Source organism: Diaphorina citri, unplaced genomic scaffold, assembly GCF_000475195.1.
Source record: "Diaphorina citri unplaced genomic scaffold, Diaci psyllid genome assembly version 1.1 scaffold85, whole genome shotgun sequence".
NCBI classification, from domain to species: Eukaryota; Metazoa; Arthropoda; class Insecta; order Hemiptera; family Psyllidae; genus Diaphorina; species Diaphorina citri.
Window position 1 is genome coordinate 86,329 of NW_007377522.1, and position 25,012 is coordinate 111,340.

General features: G+C 36.5%; 1 protein-coding gene across 1 annotated transcript in view; it reads left to right on the plus strand.

The window, feature by feature from the left end:
* The window catches only part of LOC103523807 (protein apterous-like), a 30,314-nt gene extending 6,815 nt beyond the window's left edge, over positions 1 to 23,499 (plus strand). Inside the window, exons 4-5 of the mRNA XM_026833132.1 lie at positions 5,026 to 5,229; positions 23,320 to 23,499. Coding sequence (XP_026688933.1) covers positions 5,026 to 5,229; positions 23,320 to 23,499 — 384 coding nt within the window. The remainder of the gene's footprint in view (positions 1 to 5,025; positions 5,230 to 23,319) is intronic.
* The last annotated feature ends 1,513 nt before the right edge of the window (positions 23,500 to 25,012 follow it).

A 25,012-nucleotide genomic window follows, 5' to 3' on the forward strand; every position in this document is an offset into this window, starting at 1 on the left:
CCCCTTGGCTCTCGAGATGTGTTATAGTCAGTGATTTATCTATGGACTGGGATTACTCGAAGTCTTCCTGGACTCAAAGGGCTGGCGAGATTAAGATAGCTAGATCCACAGAGATAAATAGATTACTAACAGTCGTACTTATAAAGTGCTATAATACCTACTTTACCTACAAGCTGTGGTCTATTCGAAAAATACCTTTACACGATAAACTTTTCCTTGCCTACACATAGGTGTACTCTTACCATATAAGCTGCAGGTGTTAAATTGTTGTGGGCAAAACTATTAGGTAGCTATGAAATATCTCAAGGTTTAGTGTAAGTAGTGGTTTAACGAAACTTTTTTATAGATTACTCAAGTTATTGATTTAGATAGTATGAAACTTTTTCCCTGTACAGCAAATACTCTAATTACTAGTTAGCTACCTATTACACGAAACAAGCATGTAGGCTTTTATGTGGTTTATTAAGCAAAATACATACCTTAGGTGATCTAGTCTCTGATATTAGATAGATCTCTGCTTAGAATGTGAACTTGTGAACATATTTTAAATCTTTATTAACAACTTATTTGGCATGGATTTTTTTTTCGATTATGTTTCAATTACTCTTGGAATTTTGTCGCCCTTTAAAATTTCAAATATCCAAATAGGTAGGGTATATAGGTATTTATTTATTTTACTATCTTCGAGTCGACAATATTATGCTACAAAATGTTGGTAAAGCTCCAAGTATTCGCGGGGACTAAAGCCCATCTGAGGCTCAGGTGTAGGGGCAAACAGCCCTAAAGGATGAGCCCAGCTTCTACGAATCTACATTCTCGGAGACTGTTCGGTAATTGTCTCCGAACAATCTCAAAGGTTGACAAACACTCCAACCGGTAATTGTCTCCAAACAATCTCAAAGGTTGACAAACACTCCAACATAATCCTGTAAGTCCCAGCCCTAAAAGGTTTCCATCTCTAGACAAGACTCAATGCAGTGAGCTTTTAGGTTGTGCTCAGGATTTAATGTTGAGCTTGTGCCTTAGGATTTAAACTCTTTGTTTTGTTCTTGGTACTTATACCTCCTAGAAGTCGTACTTCAACGGGTTCTACAACGATCTAGTTGTATCGATCTTCAATCCATACAGGACTTTATCAGGTCACTGCCCTATAATTCCTTACGCGGAAAACACATGAGTCCTACATATATCGAGTATATCGCTATACGAGTATTATAGCCTCAGAAGATTCAAAAGACATTAAATTTTGAGCTCCAAAGCGAACCTCACTTCTCGGATCTCAATTCTAAACGAGCGCAAGCGCACTTCTGTATTAATCTCTATGGTTCTGTTTGAACCATTAAAATGATGAATATGGTGATCTGGCCACTTGAGTCTTTTGAAGAAAGTTATTTTAATTATTAGTATGAAGCCAGGTAGGGTACTTAGCGACCTAGACTAGACATCACCTATACCTATTTTAGACGCTAAGAGCTTCAATCTATTCGAACTTCATAAGCAGGCTTAGCAAAGACTCAAATTCAAACATAGGCACCTGAAGCTTCTGGAGCATTAAAATGTGCTCCTAAGGCACCATTTATAGAAAAGCTCAAAAATTTCTATAAAAAGCTTCAGCTTCACCACAAATAGGTAGGCATCTAATAATTTCATGACTTGATCTTTTTGATTTCGATTTTTCCTTACTAATCCTATTGTTCTTCCGAGCGATCAGATTCTGGGGCAACAGAGGGGCTATCACGCATTCAACTGATAAACGAAACAGATTTAGTGAGACATCTCCAGTTAATCTCTCTGGGTGATAAGGCGATAACCTCTGATAAGTGATAACCGCGGTAAGACGTTAGTGTTATCGGTAATAACACGTGGGGGGGGCAGGTTCTGTTATCACTGATTCAGAACCAGGGGTGGGATTCGAGGATTAGGGGTTTCTAGATACTCACGGTGTGTATACACCCTCTTCCCCACTGGTGTAGGGATCGGCACTTTATCTACTTTTGGAAAAGAAAGAAAAAAAAAACTATTCTTATAGGATCTTACTTAATGATTTTCAAGTTAAAAATTTGTTAGCTCTTCTACCCATCGTCACCTTTTTGGCTTACCCTGTACAATAAAAAGGGAGAAAATCAAGAAAAAATCTGATGAATAATAATATTGTGTCTATTTTTTAAAATAAATTAAGATCGGAGGGGAAACGGGCAATTCCGCCCTTCTGAAATAAAATCCGAGAGGAAATATAATTTTTCAATATGTCAAGAATATCGTAAGCCGCTTACGCAAGCAACTTTACCTAATCTTTATCAAGTTAAAAATTTGTTAGCTGTTCTACCCATCGTCACCTTTTTGGCTTACCCTGTACAATAAAAAGGGAGAAAATCAAGAAAAAAATCTGATGAATAATAATTGTGTCTATTTTTTAAAATAAATTAAGATCGGAGGGGAAACGGGTAATTCCGCCCTTCTGAAATAAAATCCGAGAGGAAATATAATTTTTCAATATGTCAAGAATATCGTAAGCCGCTTACGCAAGCAACTTTGCAACTTTCCTCCCCCTTCCTACGCTGAGTTTTGATTGGACTCAAATGATATCCAAACCCTTTATTTGATGGCTTTAAGCTTCCTAATTGAATAGTTACATTGTATCTTCTTTGTAATTGGAGAGAAGGGCGGAATGGAGAGAAAACATCACAGACTAATGGGGAGAAAGAAGAGAAGGGCGAAATTGTAGACGCAACAAGCGGATTTTCTTTTGTTTTGAGATCTCTAACAGAATGAGGAAATGTTGCCAGGCAAATGTTTTTTTTTTTCTATGTTTGACAGTAACTGTAACTGCTGAGGTCTTATCGTCCCTAGAGTGCCAGCCGTTCCTAGAACAAATCTTATCTGTAAGGAAAATGTTTTTTTTTATGTTTGATAGAGGGAACTGTAACTGCTAAGGTCTTATCGTCCCGAAAGCGCAGAGAGGAAGATAGGATTAGGAGAAAGCCAGCCGTTCAGAGAACGAACCTTATCTGTAAGGGAAATGTTTGTTGCTGTTCAGTTTTCGTTATTCTTGAAACAGAAGATTTTATCTTGATCCCTGTTGAAATTGCATGTCCACTAAAATAGAACACGTCATTATTGCAGCTTGAATAATAAATTGTACCAAACTATGTACTTACCTTTAGGATGAGTATAATTATTATCTAATACCTATGTAAATAGATAATATAATGAGACAGATAAATTATCCATGCCTTGCATATTCATACATTGTGTCCACAGGAAAAGCGTTGATTATTATTATTATTATTATTATTATTTTCGAATTTAATTTATCGTGTGCGATTCTCAACCGGCGGTATCCCTGATGGGGGTAAAAAAGAGTAATGGTGGCCAAAAGATTGTAATACTACATTTACATTTTTCACGTACATTTTAAAGTTTTTGTCCTTTTCATTTGTGTGTTTAAGTCAGCTCCCATGGCGTAGTGGTCACTGCACTCGCCTTGCACGCGGGAGACCCGGGTTCGATTCCCGGCGGGGTCAAGAAATGGACAAAATTGGATCACAGGACAGTGAACACACCATTTGAGGAAATTTAAGGAATTCAATAACCTCATGAAGAGACAGCCTGCTCAAGCTGATTATTCCGCAGCACCTTGTTGGTTGTCGTCACCTCTTGTCGGTTCAGTAAACCAAATCGAGCCTAAGTTCTCTGGAAACACCAAGAACCACATTTCTGAAATGAATACAGGAAATGAAATCAGTTGAAGCATGAAAAGAGAAACAAATAAACCAATCGACCTGAGGGTCGCGCTGTGGCCAGAGGTCTTGGGGTTTTCGGTTTGGAACAGTGATTCTCAACCGGCGGTATCCCTGGTGGTAAAAAAGAGTAATGGCGGCCAAAAGATTGTTCTACATTTACATTTTTCACGTACATTTCCTTTTTATTTGTGTGTTTAGGACTCAGTAGTACTGGTACACATCAACCTACGAGTAGGTATGGCTACCCGGAACCTCGGTATGGTAGAGGGGGTTCGTGAGATTAAACCCGGGTACCTAAGGTGTACGCGGGAGACAAAAGGTTGGGAACCGTTGGTTTTGAATATAAGATGATGGATTATCACCACCGTTAAGAGGTAAAACCTCAGGATGATCACCTAGGTCACTTTGTGTGTTGGTTCTGGTGATGATTTGTTATCACCTACTGACTTCCTAGTGTCACTGATGTGTGACCGTTTCCCAATGTTTCAATTCCTATTTTCCTCAATAGAATAAAATTATTAGGTATACTCATAGGTATTGGTATCTTTGTATTTGGCAATGTATTTCGGTAGGTCCTTATCCTTATTATTCGAAGAAAATATTAAAGTACAAAAAAATGAGTGTTCCCTGAATATCAAAGTCACAAAAAATCTAACCAGGTCGCAGTGACATAGGGCTTTTATTATAGCCGATGGCCCTACTTATACCAATCCCTGAATTTCAACATTTTCAATTGTCTTGAGACCTCCTCAGTCGATCTCTTGTTTGAAATTCAATAAAGCTCAGAACGATCTATGTACATATTTTTAATTCTTTACACCTAAACGGCATTACCACAAAACTCAATACTGTTTGCACCTGGTCTATGAAATCATGTCCGACTGAGGTTCCTGTGAAAAAAATGAGGTGATCAAAGCGTCTGATGTACCTGTTGATGTTGCGGCTCTATAAAGATAGTCAGTTCTTTTGAAGATTTTCATTCATCTATCAAGTCTTGCTATGATCCAATACTAGTATTTTACTAAAATTGGATCACAGGAATGAAAAGTGGATCATATAAGACTGAAAATTGGATCATATACGAGTAGGACTGAAAATTGGAGCATAAGACAAAATTGGATCACAGGACAGTGAACACACCATTTGAGTAAATTTAAGGAATTCAATAACCTCATGAAGAGACAGCCTGCTCATGCTGATTATTCCGCAGCACCTTGTTGGTTGTCGTCACCTCTTGTCGGTTCAGTAAACCAAATCGAGCGTAAGTTCTCTGGAAACACAAAATTCGGATTCCTATTTAGACGTGTTTCCCGGAACGCCGGGCCTAGGAGGCGGCAATCATCAAAGGACAAAAAGAATGAGGACGTCGTTCAAGCACCATCAACTTCGGACGATGAAGAGCTACTTCGCCATCAACCACAATCCGGATGCCAAAGATCTCAAACAACTTTCGCAAAAAACTGGACTTCCAAAAAGGGTGCTGCAGGTAATTTCACAACTGCTATGTTCCTTTTTTTTGTCCAATTTTGTCCATAGTGTAGGTACCTACATGCTTTTATTTTTACCGGATACTGTTATAAACGATTTTTTTTTGTCTGTGTGTGATTGGATGGGATGGTCCATTTTTTACGTTTTTTCCTCTCTCAAATACCTACATTTGTCGCTTTTAAGATATTGCTTTGCTTTTTTGTTCCTAATACAAATTCCAATATAATTACTGGATATTGTTGGGAACATTTGCCCAGTTTGCATACCTACCTGTAGGTACGTAAAGCATTTGTGCGGCGATGATCACAGGAGATGAGATTGCTTTGACCAATTTGAGAATGATGGTGTCTTCAAAAATGGGTGATGTCCCAAAATTTTCTATCCCAAGTTTCTATCTCCATTTTGTCTCTCATTATACCTTCGTCCTCTTTGAACTTCATCTTCTGCTTCTCATTGTTTCCTCTTTCCATCTCGTTTTTTGTCTTTCTCTCCGTTTGTCTTATTTGGTTTAGTGAATCTAAACCATCCTTTGATGTAGCCCATGCTCTTTTTGGTCCCATCTTGGAAGTTGGGACATTGTATTACATTCAACAAACTCCATCATTGTTTTACCATTTCCAATCAAACATTGCTGTCTCCTCTAGAAAGTTCGGCAACAGTATACGTGTTTCTGAGTGTATGTCCCTTAGGTATAAGTATAGGTTTTTTCCTCATTCTTCTTCCTCTACAACTTGATAATTATGGTTGATGGCATGTTAAAGTCCTTCAGCGAGACCATAGAAGAGGTACGAGTATACAAATTCCATTTCCATTCTGTGTTCTGGACGAACCTTGCTTTCCGTATATTCGGCCTGGTTTCAAGCCGAGGCCACACTGTCGTCAGAGATGGCTCCGGTTTTTGGGGGCAAGGAGATCTAGTCCAATGTGTTAGATGAGATGTTAGGATCTATGGTCAGGACGGATTTGATTGGTCTGCACATATGGTCACATCATCGGTGAAGCAGACAGTTTTAGGTCTCTCTTAATCCCGTATATACTAGCCGGTCAGTGAAGGAGTCTAAAGTACTGGGGGATGTAAAACGAAGGCCTAGACATTCAAGTGTGCACATACTCCAAGATGATCACAGGAGATGAGATTGCTTTGACCAATTTGAGAATGATGGTGTCTTCAAAAATGGGTGATTTACTTGCCCTTCAACTTGAGCTTTTATCCCAGTACTTCCTCCACTATACAGTCCTTTTCTGTCAAGATGAATAAGTCTTTCTAAATGAACAAGGTATATTCTCTTCTTTTCCTTGTTGCCTTCCCCTTCTGACCGCCACTGGGATGGGCAGAATTTTTAGGTCTCTTAATCTGTATACAGCCAGCAGTTTGTTGCCGTGCGTCATATACTAGCCGGTCAGTGAAGGAGTCTAAAGTACTGGGGGATGTAAAACGAAGGCCTAGACTTATGCATTCAAGTGTGCATACCACATACTCCAATAGTGATTTACTAGTTTTTTTCTTAAGTTAGTAGATTTCACACCAACACTAGGTATTTCAAGCTTGGGGAATTATTTAGTAGTTTGGATTTCCATCTTTTAAGCATAGTTTCCCTAAAGGACCAAAATTTATTGAAATTAGTAGAATAATAAAGTTTTGAGTTCGGAGCCATATCAACAGTTAACAGTCTCTTTGAAAAGATATGTTCACCTAAATAAAGAGAATGTGGTAGGCCAGCCGCTGACAGGCATCCGATTTCCAAGTCCCGACATAATCGAGGCAACCGAGATAAGTCGTCCAGAAGTAATCCTTGATCGGATTCGGGAATACGGACGCGGTCAAACCAAAACTTGTACGTTCTTTATTTGCCCTTCAACTTGAGCTTTTGTCCCAGTACTTCCTCCACTTTCCAGTCCTTTTCTGTCAGTATGAACAAGGTATATTCTATTATTTTTTCTTGAACAAGGTATATATTCTCTTCTTTTCCTCGTTGCCTTCCCCTTGTGCCCGCCACTGGGATGGGCAGAATTTTTAGGTCTCTTAATCTGTATACAGCCAGCAGTTTGTTGCCGTGCGTGATTCACATAACTTATGAGACGACGGTATGCTGCATATGCTCGCGATATAAATTTATGGCATAATTGATATTGGTTGATTCCGATCATACGCTCTGAATTCCTAATCGTGGAGAATTTCTTCTTCTTGTCATGGACGCTACAGGACACTACAGGCATGTCGTGTATAAATATGTATGTATGACCCCTATACTTTGCCTCGCCATCTCTGGTCCAATGTTGGACAACTTGCCTTGAGTTGTTTTTTGTGAAATTTGTTAACATAACGGCACTCGGCCGGAGATGGCACAGTGGTTTAAAATACAGAAGATTTCAGGCAGACCGTTTCAGGACAGACCATTTCAGGAAGTTTTAGAGATAAATATCATGTGAAAACAGGATAGAAATGAAACCACGCTTGACAAGGTTCCGAGAAAGGAGGAAACCCTGATGTGTTTCTACAAAATATTGTCCAGTTTCAAGGGTTTATTTCTTGCCTTGGCACCAGCATACCCCTGCTTAGAATGTGAACTTGTGAACATATTTTAAATCTTTATTAACAACTTATTTGGCATGGATATTTTTTCGATTATGTTTCAATCACTCTTGGAATTTTGTCGCCCTTTAAAATTTCAAATATCCAAATAGGTAGGGTATATAGGTATTTATTTATTTTACTATCTTCGAGTCGACAATATTATGCTACAAAATGTTGGTAAAGCTCCAAGTATTCGCGGGGACTAAAGCCCATCTGAGGCTCAGGTGTAGGGGCAAACAGCCCTAAAGGATGAGCCCAGCTTCTACGAATCTACATTCTCGGAGACTGTTCGGTAATTGTCTCCGAACAATCTCAAAGGTTGACAAACACTCCAACATAATCCTATAAGTCCCAGCCCTAAAAGGTTTCCATCTCTAGACAAGACTCAATGCAGTGAGCTTTTAGGTTGTGCTCAGGATTTAATGTTGAGCTTGTGCCTAGGATTTAAAACTCTTTGTTTTTGTTCTTGGTACTTATACCTCCTAGAAGTCGTACTTCAACGGGATCTACAACGATCTAGTTGTATCGATCTTCAATCCATACAGGACTTCATCAGGTCACTGCCCTATAATTCCTTACGCGGAAAACACATGAGTCCTATATCGAGTCTATCGCTATTATTATAGCCTCAGAAGATTCAAAAGACATTAAATTTTGAGCTCCAAAGCGAACCTCACTTCTCGGATCTCAATTCTAAACGAGCGCAATGTGTATTTTACATGACTAATGATTGTCTTTACATTATGGACATTCGTATTCATGAAACATCAACAAAACCAGTAAAAAATCCTTTGCTTTCATCGGAATGTGAAGAAGAACGATCGTGTGCAACTTAAGTAAGGCAAATGCAGTGTTCTCTGCACCCTGTGCACTGGTGCAAACTATACATTTTGAAATTTGGGAAATGTCCGGGTTTTCGATGGAATGTCCGGGTTTTTGGAACCAAATGTCCTACTTTTTAAAAATTTGATCTGGAACCCTAACTGGACAGCTTCTTGAACCTCGAAAGAAGATTATTTACAAGCTCTCATAAAGTCATAAAACAAATTTATTGATACTGATTTACCCACATTAATATTCACTTCAATAAAGAAATATTGCGTTGGCGGGTAAAAACCGCAGCATATGAGTACTTATCATGGCAAACGGGAAAACCTAGTAAAATGTAGCACAAATAAATCTGCCTGTGCCGCAGTCGCAGGTGGCGTTTATAAGCGTCATGTAGGGGAATTCAAAGGTTTGCCAACGATAGTAAAGTAACTGTTCTAACATGCTTTCCCCTGCCTAAACGATGAAAAGACCAATGATCATAAAGGTGTGTCCAAACATGGTCAACGGCCGTCGATTATGTGTGGACACATCTTAAAAGTTATATAACTGAACAGTTCAGTCTGAACTTATGCTCTGAACTTAAGCCTCTTAGATACAAGCATATTATTGTAACTTAGGTATACATTATCTCAAAGCTTATTGGGGAGATCATTGAGAGGTATCAAATTATATCGACCGTCTTCGCTTCATTGAGTTTCCCACGGCCCCGCGCGTGTCGTTATTAGATTCCGATATTCTCAGAGTACCTAAGAGTATACCAACACATTATCCTGTTCCGCCCAAGTAACTTTATCCATGTGCTAGGACCATGTAAATCAGTCCGTCTCCTCACTGAAACCGATCGCCAGAGATACTGGATGAATCCAATGGTTCTGCCATAAATGCTAGGGATTCCGCGAATGCTGTGCTCCTGGAAGAGTAAAGTCCATTGATGAAAAGTAAACTCCGTTGATGTCCTACAAAGGTTAGAAAAAGCTACATGACTACCTGGATACAAAAGTACAGTGGATGGGAAATTCAGTCATAACACATTATCCTGTTCCGCCCAAGTAACTTTATCCATGTGCTAGGACCATATAAATCAGTCCGTCTCCTCACTGAAACCGATCGCCAGAGATACTGGATGAATCCAATGGTTCTGCCATAAGTGCTAGGGATTCCGCAAATGCTGTGCTCCTGGAAGAGTGAAGTCCATTGATGAAGAGTAAACTCCGTTGATGTCCTACAAAGGTTAGAAAAAGCTACATGACTACCTGGACACAAAAGTACAGTGGATGGGAAATTCAGTCATGTTATCATCGAAAGAACATGCCATTTTAAGCTTTAATGCTCGATATTCGTGAATCTCAAGGATGCATACGGTATATCACAACTCCAAATCTGATTGCGAAACCCAGGTTTCAGACGGCATCGGCACAGCTTTCGTAACCCAACACAAACGTACAAAACTGTAGAATATGAAAGAGTATTGGATTGGAAAAGTAGAAACACATTTGCAACACACTGGCGGATCTAGTGACCAGCCGGGCTCGTGTGACAACATAAAATAAGAGCTGGCAAATGTGAGACCTTGAGTAAAGCAAATAAATCAAACTTGTAAGATATTAAGAGATACTTAATAATAACATTATCCATGTTTAGTGCCGATAATATACAGCCGTCACACAGTATCGTGCTTGCTAGAATACATTAGTGTAATTTTCTACAAGTACAAAGTAGAGAATGCGTGATTCCGAAAGATCCGAGTTCTGAATTAGAAGATGCCCATCATAAAAATAAGGTGATCAAAGCGTCTGATGTACCTGTTGATGTTGCGGCTCTAGAAAGATAGTCAGTTCTTTTGAAGATTTCTTTCATTCATCTATCAAGTCTTCCTATGATCCAATACTAGTATTTGACTAAAATTGGATCACAGGAATGAAAAGTGGATCATATAAGACTGAAAATTGGATCATATACGAGTAGGACTGAAAATTGGAGCATAAGAGTCTGTAAAAAGCTCAAAAATTTCTATAAAAAGCTTCAGCTTCACCACAAATAGGTAGGTATCTAATAATTTCATGACTTGATCTTTTTGATTTCGATTTTTCCTTACTAATCCTATTGTTCTTCCGAGCGATCAGATTCTGGGGCAAAGAGAATTTCTTCTTCTTGTTGTCATGGACGCTACAGGACACTACAGGCATGTCGTGGTATAAATATGTATGTATGACCCCTATACTTTGCCTCGCCATCTCTGGTCCAATGTTGGACAACTTGTCTTGAGTGGTTTTTTTGTGAAATTTGTGAACATAACGGCACTCGGCCGGAGATGGCACAGTGGTTTAAAATACAGAAGATTTCAGGCAGACCATTTCAGGACAGACCATTTCAGGAAGTTTTAGAGATAAATATCATGTGAAAACAGGATAGAAATGAAACCACGCTTGATAAGATTCCGAGAAAGGAGGAAACCCTGATGTGTTTCTACAAAATATTGTCCAGTTTCAAGGGTTTATTTCTTGCCTTGGCACCAGCATACCCAAAAGCTTTAATTGTGGACAACGTGGACTCTTTTGTACCTACGCATGACAGTGATGAATATTGAGAAGAAAAAAATGTGAAAATACAAAGGGATGACCATAACTACCATACTGAATCGAATTCAAAGATGAACTGGTAGTAGTATGTACTTAACTAACCAATATTCCAGTCATAAGTACAGGTGCCTACCACGGATGTTACATATACATAGTTACACTGATTTTGGGAACACGAATAAAAGTACCTATGTACAAAACCATTAAATAGACATTACCTAAACATGTACAAAAATACCAATATTTTATGGGAACAAAATTTCTCAGAATTGGGCGGAATTTTTTATGGTGGAAAAAAAAGTAGGTATAAACCTACAATAAAATGAATGGACGACAAATTTAGCTGATTCCCATGAACCATCTTCAGCTTGTTTGCCATTTTTTCTCTCTCTTTTTTTTTATAAAACTTTAACTTCAAATTCTTTGAGACGGAGCCGAGGCATTGTATTCTTGTTTCTGTGGACATCTTCAGTCTTAAATGTCCATGCCAAACTTAATACGTTCAATGATATTGCTGGATGAAAGCTTTTGGCTGAAAAGGGCCAAGAAGGTTTGAGCCCTGGGGATTTCGTACTATTTCTTAGATCTAAAATAGAACCAGAGTTTGTTTTCCAAGTCCTTCTTTAGAAAGCTGAAACCTCTTTAAACATGTTCATTCCTTTTGCCATTGGCTCCAACTACAAGTACCTCATATACCTACCTGCCGGGAATTCTATTTGACTCCAATATAATTTTATCTAAATATATGACATTTCAATCTCCATTAGAGAAGTGCTCCATAAAAAAATCATCTCCAGATTAGCTTTTGGTGTTATTTTGCCTCTCATTCTCTACTCTCCAAGTCCAAATAGACACAGAAGATCCAAAGAGTCACCAACTTGTTTATCCCTTCCCTTGCCTAAAGAACTTGTGTATTTTGCTGATATTCTTTTCCTACTCTTAAAGTGTCATTGTTTTCATTCCACTATAATTTGTCGTAATTACTGAACTTGCTTTACTGACGATGGTTTGAACTTCGCTACCATCTTTGTTTTGTGTTGTGTTTCTGCTCTTTACATAGAGAAGATAACAGATAAAAGAAATGAGTCCTAGCTTTGTACACACTATAGAAAGCCCTTTAGTTTCCTTAGGGCCTGGATCACTACGTCCGTATACGAGTAGTATGTACATCAGTAATTATTCTTCTTTTCGTGTGACTTTTCCCAATTTTCTATGGGGTCGGCGCGGCGCGTTAGCACTTTCTTTAGCATTTTCTGTTCTTCTACAATGAATAGAAACTGGTTTGGGATCTTTCCATATTATTGATTGCCACCTGTATTTATTTTCTTGTTTTCCATCAACAGCTTTCTAGTTTTTGAGATTTAATTTTCCAATAGAGTTCCTAATTTTCTGGTTACTCTCTTCTTGGCTTTTTTCCCCCCATCTCCAGTTGCTATTCCAATTTATGATTGTCACTTCCAGAGCGGACAATGGGTTTAGTAGATCTCAAATTTATAGATTCCTTGCTAGCTATATTCAGTTAGGTATCTTGGAGTCAAAGAGACCATTTCGAAATTCTTCCATTAATATTGCGGCTTGATTGATCACTGTCCACCATTTGCCCATTTACGTGTTCTTTTATAATTGTTTCAGTGTAATTAATATGTGCCATTTTTTCTGCTTTTATGGTCTTTGCGCTGGTGTTATGATTGTTATGTTTTAAACGGTCTTGCTGGTAATCACAGAAAATACCAAATCTGAATTTGTAACATTCTGGTAAAGTTTGATGTGAGCTGGATTCTTGATATTGATAGGTACGTAATTGTTGTCTATAGTTGTGTTTTAATTGTTGGCATTCCCATTTTGTTCATCTCGAGTTTTAATCGGTTTGGCATGGCAAAGACATTTCTAGGTACGTTAGCTTCTGTCATACGTGCAATACACATCTATTTCTCATAAATATCTACACTACAGTATCTCTATTAGATACATGTTGTCCACCTTCGAAGTTCAAAGGGAAATGAGGGTTCAATGTTCAAAGCAATAAAATTGTAGAAAATCAAAGCGTGTAAAAGTACACTAATACATAAAATATCATGTTGGAAACCAAAATATTTATGGTATAACAGAGAGCATATCAAAAATTGGTATGAGTGCAGAATATACATTAATTAATTTGTGAGAGAGCAATAACAAAACTCGACTGTCTGTCTGCAACATTGTAGGTAGATAATTATTCAGCAGACAGAACGGTACCTCTTCGGAATTGTGCATAGCTTTACAATAAACCTTCCAAAAAATGTTTTTTTTTTTTTTTTTTTTTTTTTTTTTTTTTTCTCACCGTCTAGGAACCTAAGTTATTTAAATGCAAATACCGTTGTCGCAAAACAAGCTCGATTTTGAATGGAAAAATGTTGCCACGTCTACAATACTCTTGTTTCTACAACTGCCATTAGTTTCTGGTTTGTTTAGGAGTCTTTTGGCTATCAGCAAAAAGTGCAGCAATACTGAAAATTATGCTATAAGCAAAGAGATCATCGCCATAGATAATTTCTTGACCATTGTGTACTTACTTACTTACTTACTTACTTACTAGTCTATATTGTAAGTAGTTTTTTATGTATTTTATACACAATATAGTCACGGCCATTTATAGTTCTGCACAATAAATTATACATTTTAAGTATTGTAGAAATGTTTATTATATCTATTATTTCGGGTTTACTGAGAGGTACTTTCAAATTCTTTTGTGTCTGCTTTTTTGTGGGTTTGCATTCATATCTAGATTAATATCAATTCTGTTTATAGGATTCATAAATGAAGTACCTAATACTCTTTCTGTTAGTTGTGCTTGATGTGCATAGTCTTATTTTCTCAATGGTATTTCTGATCTAATTTAGAACCTGATTGTTTGAATATTGTTTTGCATCCCATTTTTTCCCCTTTTCAGATTGTTTGAATCTTGTTCCCTTGAACTTGTTGGAAGCTGAAATCTATCGTATACCCAGCTTCCCTTTGTTGTAGCTTCTTCCTTATTTTGTCATCTCAACATTTGGAAAGCTAATTTGAATGTCGTTTTTTGCCGTTACATTGTTATCATAATCTATTGTGAAGGTAACAACTTCTACTCGTACATTGCGTTCATCTTCTCTTTTCAGAAGTTTTGAATAGGAACACGTTCACCAAACTCCTCCCAAGTTGGTCGTTATGAACACGCCTTGTTTGTCTACGGTTGTTTTGATGTTATGACTACGTGCTACTAATTCATTGTCATCAAGTAGATAAGCTATTCCATTATTCTTGACAACAGTCTCAACCTCTTCACACTCTTCATCACAATACTTATGTGGTTACTTGAAACGGTTTGTTTCACATTATCAGCACCACATTTTTCTTGCTCCTAGTATCTTTTTCTAGCTTCCCAATGTACGAGTACCTAGGTAAATTTATTAGTATATGAAATATGTATCTTTTGAACTTCGCTACCATCTTAATGTACGAGTACCTAGGTAAATTTATTAGTATATGAAATATGTATCTATACTTATCTTTTGTTTGCATAATAGTTTGGTGATTTTGTCTTAGTGGTCCCTTTTTGTTCAGTTTATGTTGTTACTCTTTGGACTGAAGAGGGCAGCCTCTTCTTCTTATGTATTCATTGTATTATGCTTATGCATTGTTATAAATGTCATAAGTTACAAGATCATAAGTAAACATGTTATGAATCTCATGTTAAATAAGTTGGTTTTAGTTCTAGGAGAAAGATGTGCCAGATTGGAACTCCAACCCAATTGTAAAGTTGAAGATCTCTAGAACCCTAGATCATCCACCAATTTTTTTAGAAGTATATGAAATCCGCCCGAGTAGGTATCTTCGTCCTCTTTGAACTTCATCTTCTGTTTCTCATTGTTTCCTCTTTCCATCTCGTTTTTTGTCTTTCTCTCCGTTTGTCTTATTTGGTTTAGTGAATCTAAACCAACCTTTTACTTTGATGTAGCCCATGCTCTTTTTAGTCCCATCTTGGAAGTTGGGACATTGTATTACATTCAACAAACTCCATCGTTGTTTTACCACTTCCAATCAAACATTGCTGTCTCCTCTAGAAAGTTCGGCAACGTGTTTCTGAGTGTATGTTCCTTAGGTATAAGTATAGGTTTTTTCCTCATTCTTCTTTCTCTACAACTTGATAATTATGTTTGATGGCATGTTAAAGTCCTTCAGCGAGACCATAGAAGAGGTACGAGTATACAAATTCCATTTCCATTCTGTGTTCTGGACGAACCTTATCTTTTGTTTGCATAATAGTTTGGTGATTTTGTCTTATTGGTCCCTTTTTGTTCAGTTTATGTTGTTACTCCTTGGACTGAAGAGCAATACTTATGTGGTTACTTGAAACGGTTTGTTTCACATTATTAGCACCACATTTTTCTTGCTCCTAGTATCTTTTCCTAGCTTCCCAATGTACGATTACCTAGGTAAATTAGTATATGAAATATGTATCTATACTTATCTTTTGTTTGCATAATAGTTTGGTGATTTTGTCTTATTGGTCCCTTTTTGTTCAGTTTATGTTGTTACTCCTTGGACTGAAGAGGGCAGCCTCTTCTTCTTATGTATTCATTGTATTATGCATTGTTATAAATGTCATAAGTTACAAGATCATAAGTAAACATGTTATGAATCTCATGTTAAATAAGTTGGTTTTAGTTCTAGGAAAAAGATGTGCCAGATTGGAACACCAACCCAATTGTAAAGTTGAAGATCTCTAGAACCCTAGATCATCCACCAATTTTTTTAGAAGTATATGAAATCCGCCCGAGTAGGTACTTCATGTTTTAAACACCCTCCTCCTTGAATATCTTCAGCAGTTGACATTCTTATTTGTCCATCCACAGTTCTAATTGTTCCTCTATTGCTTCATAATTCTGTCATGAAATCTCTTAAAGGTAATAATTATGTTCTTCAACGCTCTCATTTTTTATATCCGAAAGTATCATTCATAATATATATTATGTTGCTCTTTTTATATTTGTTTTATTAATTAGTACGTTTTTTTATCATTTTATTTGGCTGTGTGGTACTGGGGCCGGGTGAGATGTTTAATGTTTTCTTTATGAGAATAGACGCTCTCATTTTTTATATCCGAAAGTATCATTCATAATATATATTATGTTGCTCTTTTTATATTTGTTTAAATTATTAATTAGTACGTTTTTTTATCATTTTATTTGGCTGTGTGGTACTGGGGCCGGGTGAGATGTTTAATGTTTTCTTTATGAGAATATTCGAATGTATGTTTTAGTTTTATTTATGTACCTAATACTTGGATGTTTGCGTGCTTCCCTGCTTGATGTCATCCAAATTGTACACTTGAGTTTTCATTTTTATTGTTTTTAGCACCAAGCTTGTTTATGTGGTGCTAGATTTATTTTGACTTTCATAGACTAATTCTATTTCATTCAGGATGATCTTGTTGCTCTTTATACATTGTCTTTAGAATTGGCTCTTGTGTTGACCATGAAATGTGTAAATCAGCACCTGTTTCAATTTCAATAGATCCTTTCTGAATTTCTGATATGCTTTTGATAAACCCTGTATTTATAAATTCTAAAGGAATTAGGCAAGGTCAAGTCGATCTGTTCTCAGGATCTTCTTTTTTCCACCAAATTCGTAAATATATGAAACTGGTTTCTGTAGGGACAATTGTTATTGCTATCATTATTGTGTTTGCTTATTTCTTTCTTTTTTTTCTGTTATTCGAAAGCTTTGATTGTGGACAACGCGGACTCTTTTGTATGCATGACAGTGATGAATATTGAGAAGAAAATGTGAAAATAAAAAGGGATGACCATACTACCATACTGAATCGAATTCAAAGATGTATTGGTAATAGTATGTACTTAACTAACCAATATTCCAGTCATAAGTACAGGTACCACGGATGTTACATATACATAGTTACACTGATTTCTCAATTTTACATTGGGAACACGAATAAAAGTATGTACAAAACCATTAAATAGACATTACCTAAACATGTACAAAAATACCAATATTTTATGGGAACAAAATTTCTCAGAATTGGGCGGCTGTTATTCAACTTTTCAGAATTTATTTCTTCGTTGATTTCCAGTTCTTCGATTCTTCTTTCTGTTTTTTATACAGTCCCAGATTCCCACACGTATTTATTTATCATCTTCCTATTGTTTTGTTCTTCTTTCCTTGAAAGAAAAAAAAAAGCTTTCCTACACCATACTTACCTACATAACGTATCCAATTTTTATTGGACAAATATTACTTTGAAGTCAAGAAATTTTTCTAAATGTCCATGCCAAACTTGATACATTCAATGATATTGCTGGATGAAAGCTTTTGGCTGAAAATGCCAAGAAGGTTTGAGCCCTGGGGATTTTGTACTGTTTTCCAAGTCCTTCTTTAGAAAGCTGAAACCTCTTTAAACATGTTCATTCCTTTTGCCATTGGCTCCAACTAGAAGTACCTCATATACCTGCCGGAAATTCTATTTGACACCAATATAATTTTACCTAAATGTATGACATTTTTTCAATCTCCATTAGAGAAGTGCTCAATTTTCCATAAAAAATCATGTCCAGATTAGCTTTTGGTGTTGTTTTGCCTCTCATTTTCTACTTTCCAAGTCCAAATAGACACAGAAGATCCAAAGAGTCACCAACTTGTTTATCCCTTCCCTTGCCTAAAGAACTTGTGTATTTTGCTGATATTCTTTTCCTACTCTTAAAGTGTCATTGTTTTCATTCCACTATAATTTGTCGTAATTACTGAACTTGCTTTACTGACGATGGTTTGAACTTCGCTACCATCTTTGTTTTGTGTTGTGTTTCTGCTCTTTACATAGAGAAGATAACAGATAAAAGAAATGAGTCCTAGCTTTGTACACACTAGAAAACCCTTTAGTTTCCTTAGGGCCTGGATCACTACGTCCGTATACGAGTAGTACGTACATTACTAATTATTCTTCTTTTCGTGTGACTTTTCCTAATTTTATATGGGGTCGGTGCGGCGCGTTAGCACTTTCTTTAGCATTTTCTGTTCTTCTACAATGAATAGAAACTGGTTTGGGATCTTTCCATATTATTGATTGCCACCTGTATTTATTTTGTTTTCCATCAACAGCTTTCTAGTTTTTGAGATTTAATTTTCCAACAGAATTCCCAATTTTCTGGTTACTCTCTTCTTGGCTTTTTTCCCCCCATCTCCAATTGCTATTCCAATTTATGATTGTCACATCCAGAGCGGACAATGGGTTTAGTAGATCTCAAATTTATAGATTCCTTGCTAGCTATATTCAGTAAGGTATCTTGGAGTCAAAGAGACCATTTCGAAATTCTTCCATTAATATTGCGGCTTGATTGATCACTGTCCACCATTTGCCCATTTACGTGTTCTTTTATAATTGTTTCAGTGCGTAATTAATATGTGCCATTTTTTCTGCTTTTATGGTCTTTGCGCTGGTGTTATGATTGTTATGTTTTAAACGGTCTTGCTGGTAATCAGGTTGCCTTAGAAGTGACCTCACTTGAGAGTTTCAGTTCATCATTCATGATTCTACAAATTTACATCTGGTAATCTCAATATTTATGGTTTTAAAGTTGGATTATCACAATATTAAGCACAAAATACTCAGTTAGTAGGTACCAATATAAATTATGTGGAAAAAATTAAAAATACATACCTACCGCAGGAACTTATAATAATGTACATACCTCATACTTACCATAGATTAAAATCACTACGAATTTACCTAAGTAATAAGGTACAGAACTTGGATTTTTACTTTTTTTCTTTCTCTTTAATTCATCCAAAATTCACCCCAGCATAGTTTTACAAGAAGAACCAACACGAAAGACTTGCCAAACACCATGAAAATATCGCATACATTTTATTATGTTGGATAAACATGTTACAATTATTATGTCTATGAAAATGATTTATGCTCGAAAATACTCCACATTATTCATTATACAAGAACATAATACTAGCGTCCTCTGAGCTAAACTGTCGTTTTATTACCACTGTCAAATATCATTTAAACACACACCGAGATTTTATACAAACAATTTCCGATGGCGTTTTAGGATCAGACTTCTGAGAAATTCAACTAGAGTCCTGGAAATTGTGAATGGTGTTTATATGTATGTCGGAAATTGATTGAAGAAAGCCTGCCGTGATTAGTGATTTCAAGCGAATTGAATAAGAACCAGAATAATTACTTATAATTATGTATTTACAATTTTACATTATGTCCCATGTCAATGTTACTAAGGATAATATGAACTCGAAAATTGCATTTCTAGACAATGACACAATTCTCAGACATCATAACTTATGAAGAATTGAAGACACTGGGACTTCCTGTTCTGTTGGAATATAACTCTTTGAAATGATTGGTTCTTCCTATACCCTGATGTCTTCCAAATATGGTAGATATCTCATGTAATAGTTTCAAAATTGTGAAATGTAATAGTCAGCTGCTTCTGTCTGGACTAAGGTCTGAGGATATTGGTATTAGTTATGCACCTACCTATGATATACATACTTTAGAAATTTTTGAAACAATAACAAAGTTACAAAAGTGGACCCGAAACAAAATCACAATAGCAGTAAATTTAATTTGGTCAACAAAAATACAGGCAGTTTTTTTCCAACTGGTTTGCAAAATGGGGACTGAGAATTCGGTTTTGTGATGACCCGCAATGGAGGTTTTGAGTCTATGAAAACATCCTCAGAGATACCTACAACAAATGTTACCAAAATACAATATTGTATTACCCAGTAAATATAGGTAGTTGTAAAGAGAATCAGCTAAATTGTTGTATTGACGCCATATTTAATTGGAGACATTGAAAAAATTTCAGCGTACGTGATTTTGTATATCCGTTATTGTGGACTGAATTGTTGTATTTGTTGTGCGAGAGGAATCCTGTGTTGACTTCTTTGTATTTTGTAGTAACTTGTACTGTGTGTACATTGTACATCCTCGGACCAAATATGGCTCTGCTTCGTAGAGAGATGACATGTCATGGCTTCTTCCATGTCTCCTTTTCCCCTTTATCATCATCTTGTGTTTCTTCAGCAAATTATAGTTTTTGCAAGGCCTTTGAACTTTTCTTCTGCGAAACATTGCGGTCTCTTCAAGTGGTGTTAATGTACCAACACTTTGCTTCACCATAGCATCCACTTCTAACCACATAGGTACTGCAGTTATGTTCCACTTTTCTTAATCCACTGGTTGCAATGGTTGCCTTAACAGGATACGATATTCGTCATGTATGAGTCAGTAGCTAGCAAGGTAACTGTTTGTACTCAAACAAAACTCCTATTCGAAACTTTCAATCCACTTCGTCAGAATGTTGATTTTTTTTCCTTTATTCCATTGAAGGATTTTGTGACATTTGACTTTGACGCATGAATGACATTTGATAAATGTTACTAGTCGAGACGTTTTGACATTTCAAAAACTATTTCTATTTTGCTATTTCAGATTGTCTATTGCCGATGGAGTTCAAGCTTCTTCGATCTAGGTATCTTGACCCTTCTGAAACAACTTGTTGATCCTTTGCGAGTAAAAAGCAGGGTTTATTTTATAGCTAGTTCATTCTCAACGTTTAATTTTTGTGCACATGGATGTATGTAAGTTTTGACTCATTCAAGGTTAGATACCTATGTACTAATAAGTACGTACATATAGGTACGTGATATAGGTGATTCTGCTTGCCAAAATGAATTCTAGTATAATTCTCGAATTCTTTTATTAGATGTTTGATTTTATTATCTGCTTATGTGGACTTGTAGGCACTAAAGAGTGTTTGTATTGTTCCTCCATAAGTACTTCATTCATGAACCATCTTCTCCACAAAGGTTGAAGGTTACGGCAATTGTAAGACTTCCTCTATCTTAGACAAACAATACAAGCCGACCATTCGTCAGTAGTTTTCACCGCTAGAAGCCTTCCCTTCTTGGATAGTCTATATTCTATACTTATACGTATGTAAGTACCTACATATGTATGTACTATCTAGGAGATAATATGCCAAGGAATTCAATATATCCAGTTCTGTTTGGGTAAAAATAAATGACAATAGAAGTTTATGAGCATAAAAAGCATCTAAATCAATCTACATATCTAGGTATGCCAAATTGAAAAAAAAAGTTATTGAGCCATTTCTGGTTATTCCACAGATGATTTCTGAATACAATATTATCTCCAGAACTACCCAAGTTATGTCTCTCATGTCTTTCCCGTTGTGGTCCAATTCATCAAGATAATTGCATACTAAAACGTTTAGTTCTTCACACAAGTCATAATTTGTAACCTTATGGCTGCTCACATCAAAACTACACAGGTTGTCATAAACACAGTCACACTCATTACATACACGATAGGAGCAATAATTACGTTCGTCGGTTGCCAACACAAATATTTTCTTCAAGTGTCGAGAATTTTATTGACACCTTTTGACTTCTTAAAGACTCTGCGCTCTTTGAACATGAGACCATGAAAGATGTAGAAACTGCATACAAATTGGATGTAACCTATGTTTTTCTTAGATGTTCAAAGTGTCTTTGGAGGAAATTAGTGTCTTGTTCTGTACTCGATCTCACTGTTTTTATTTGTCTAACGTTTCAGTTACATGTATAGTTCGTATGTAGTTTCTGTTTAACACTGTCTTATACTTATCTACTTAAATAACTGGGCGTTCCGATCCAACTCCAAAATTTTGAATGGGGCACAAAGAAAGCCAAATAGATACATCTCATTCTGAACTAATATGATCAATTGTCCACCTCCTCATATGCAGTAATACATATAACTCAAAAAGTAACAAATGTGTGTGTAATACGTATCATTTGATTCTTATAATAAATATCTTCCGTTGTTTGAAAGGAGAACAATAAAATCCAACTCGCAATAAAAAGAATGGGGAAGTTGTTGAATTGAATTTACATAAAACTGACAATACACTTAACTTTGAAAACAGATTCAGACTTACTACAAACCTCTTTTCTCTTACAATAAATAAAATGGATGAGAAAAATAAAATATAAATCCTGAATCATTTTAAATCTGGTCGCCGTTGTAAACTGGTGATAATCCCAAGTCTACACAGAACAAAAGTCCATATAGGTAGAATCCGCCACGAATACAATGAAGCATTCTAATTCAAAAACGGAACTGCCCTGTCAGAGAACATGAATAAACTTATTCGAGAGAAGAAGAAACAAACATCTTGTGGACATCTTGAAAGAAATGGAAGTTGAAAACAATGTGGACCAGAGAGTAGTCTGTTGAAAGGCCACGTCCACAATAGTGCTACGAAGACAACTGAATATATTTTATTGAACCAATCCATAAAGAAGTTCTACAGGTTGCTTTTACTAAATTTGATCATCCGATTATGTATCTATCTCAAACAATGTCTTTACTTCCTTCATGGTATAATGTTTGAACCCTTTTCATCCCGTTTACTAGGCAAGCGCTTGCATTACTATACATTACTGTCATGATTGATGATCGGTTTCGTAGGTAGACTTATGATTTTGTCTATGATAATTTTCATATGGGTGTAACAGAATCTGTAAAGGTACCACTTGGAGTCTGGAGTCGCTATTGGATAAAACTTTTCATCTGTGTGGCTTGCTGATCGTACACTGATTTGTGTTTCGGCTATTGAGAATAATGTTGCTAATGTATTCACTATTCATAGTATTATCCAGATCAGGCCTGACTTCAGGGAGTTGTGGGGTCAGGTTTGGAGCTGAGAACATATTCACTAGAATTCCTTTTTTTCAACACATAAAACGTCATGTTCAAGTCATTTGTGACGAATTTCAGAAAAATTGACAAATGATAATGCCAATGAGGACATCGAAAAAGAATAATTAAAAGTTCATAAGAAATGTGTTAAAAGAGATGAAAATCTTTTTCAGACCAAAACCAATGGGCAATATTCAGTGGATGTGCCAAAATTACATTTTCTTCTCTCTTATAATATTTACTAATAAAGGAATATAATTATGTCTTTTTCACTTGATCTCCGGTCAAAGTCTCATTCCTAAAACCACATGACCATTCTGGTTTCAGCCCTGGTCTACCACCAGCTCCCGAAGGCTCATAATGGAAAAATGTTGCTACGTCCACAATACTTGTGTTCTACAACTGCCATTAGTTTCTAGTTTGTTTAGGAGTGTTTTGGCTATCAGCAAAAAGTGCAGCAATACAGAAAATTATGCTATAAGCAAAGAGATCATCGCCATAGCATAGATAATTTCCTGACCATTGTGTACTTACCTACTTGTCTGATATTGTAAGTATACTTTTTATGTATTTTATACACAATATATTTATAGTTCTGCACAATAAATTATACATTTTAAGTATTGTAGAAATGTTTATTATATTATTTCGGGTTTACTGAGGTACTTTCAAATTCTTTCGTCTGCTTTTTTGTGGGTTTGCATTCATATCTAGATTAATATCAATTCTGTTTATAGGATTCATAAATGAAGTACCTACTCTTTCTGTTGTCTTTTTGACTTGATCTCCGGTCAAAGTCTCATTCCTAAAACCACATGACCATTCTGGTTTCAGCCCTGGTCTACCACCAGCTCCCGAAGGCTCATATAAATACATATTTGCATGGAAGATGGAATATGCAAATATATTTTATGTATTTTTATTATTATGTTCATTGTAATTCCACATGAAGTACCATTGTCCCCTGTCCTCCCCGTATTGTAATGGACAGTACAACAACCTATTGTTATACTATGGTAGCCATTTTGTATAAAAATATGTACACGTATAAATAATCTAGGTGGATACACAGGCTTTAACAGACAGTATAATATGAACACACAGAAAAGCTTGTGCTGACCTTTTTAAAATTATGTTCATGGGGCCTACCAGTTTATTGGGATTACTGTGGACTTTGGAATGAGATGGTCCTGAAACTATACCATACCCAACCAATACCAACTCTACACGTGATAATACTCTTTCAGGAAATTATGTTCATGAGGCCTACCAGTTTATTGGATTACTGTGGACTTTGGAATGAGATGGTCCTGAAACTATACCATACCCAACCAATACCAACTCTACACGTGATAATACTCTTTCAGCAAATGACCCATTCAGGCTCTCACCATACTCATTGTTGCTTAATCTCAGTGTCTTGTTATGCTATTATCCGGGCTCGATGGTGTATAGTGGTCAAGACGCTCGACTGGTAATCAGAAGGACGTGGGTTTAATCATGGCCGAAGTTAGTATGGAATTTTGTGCTCAAATGTTCAATATAATATGATACCAATCAGTCGTCTGTCAGGATGAAAGTTTATAACGTGTTGATAGACCAACCAATCTGTCTAACATCAACTTACCACAAAAGTCTATTCCCATACACAAAAAGCCCAATCTGAAGCTTAGGTGTAGAGGCAAACAGCCCTAAAGGATGGGTTAAGCCTCTACGCCACTGGTTTCATATCTACATTTGCAGCATTTGCTACATCTCTAATGTTCTGAGAGCACATCTTCATATCCAATATTATGGCTACCGTTGTCATTTGGTTTTGACAGTAGGTTCTGAATTACTGATTCTGCCATGGTTGCAGTCGGAACGTGTCTTGCAAGTTCTTCGTGTTGCACCTGCGTCCGTACATCCTGCCAGGTTAATGTAGTCTGTGGAACAAGACCGTTTGTTGGCCTGTTGGCCATTGACAGTGTGGACATAAAGTTGTTGACCAGTGATACTTAAAGTCCGTTTTGTGCGCTTT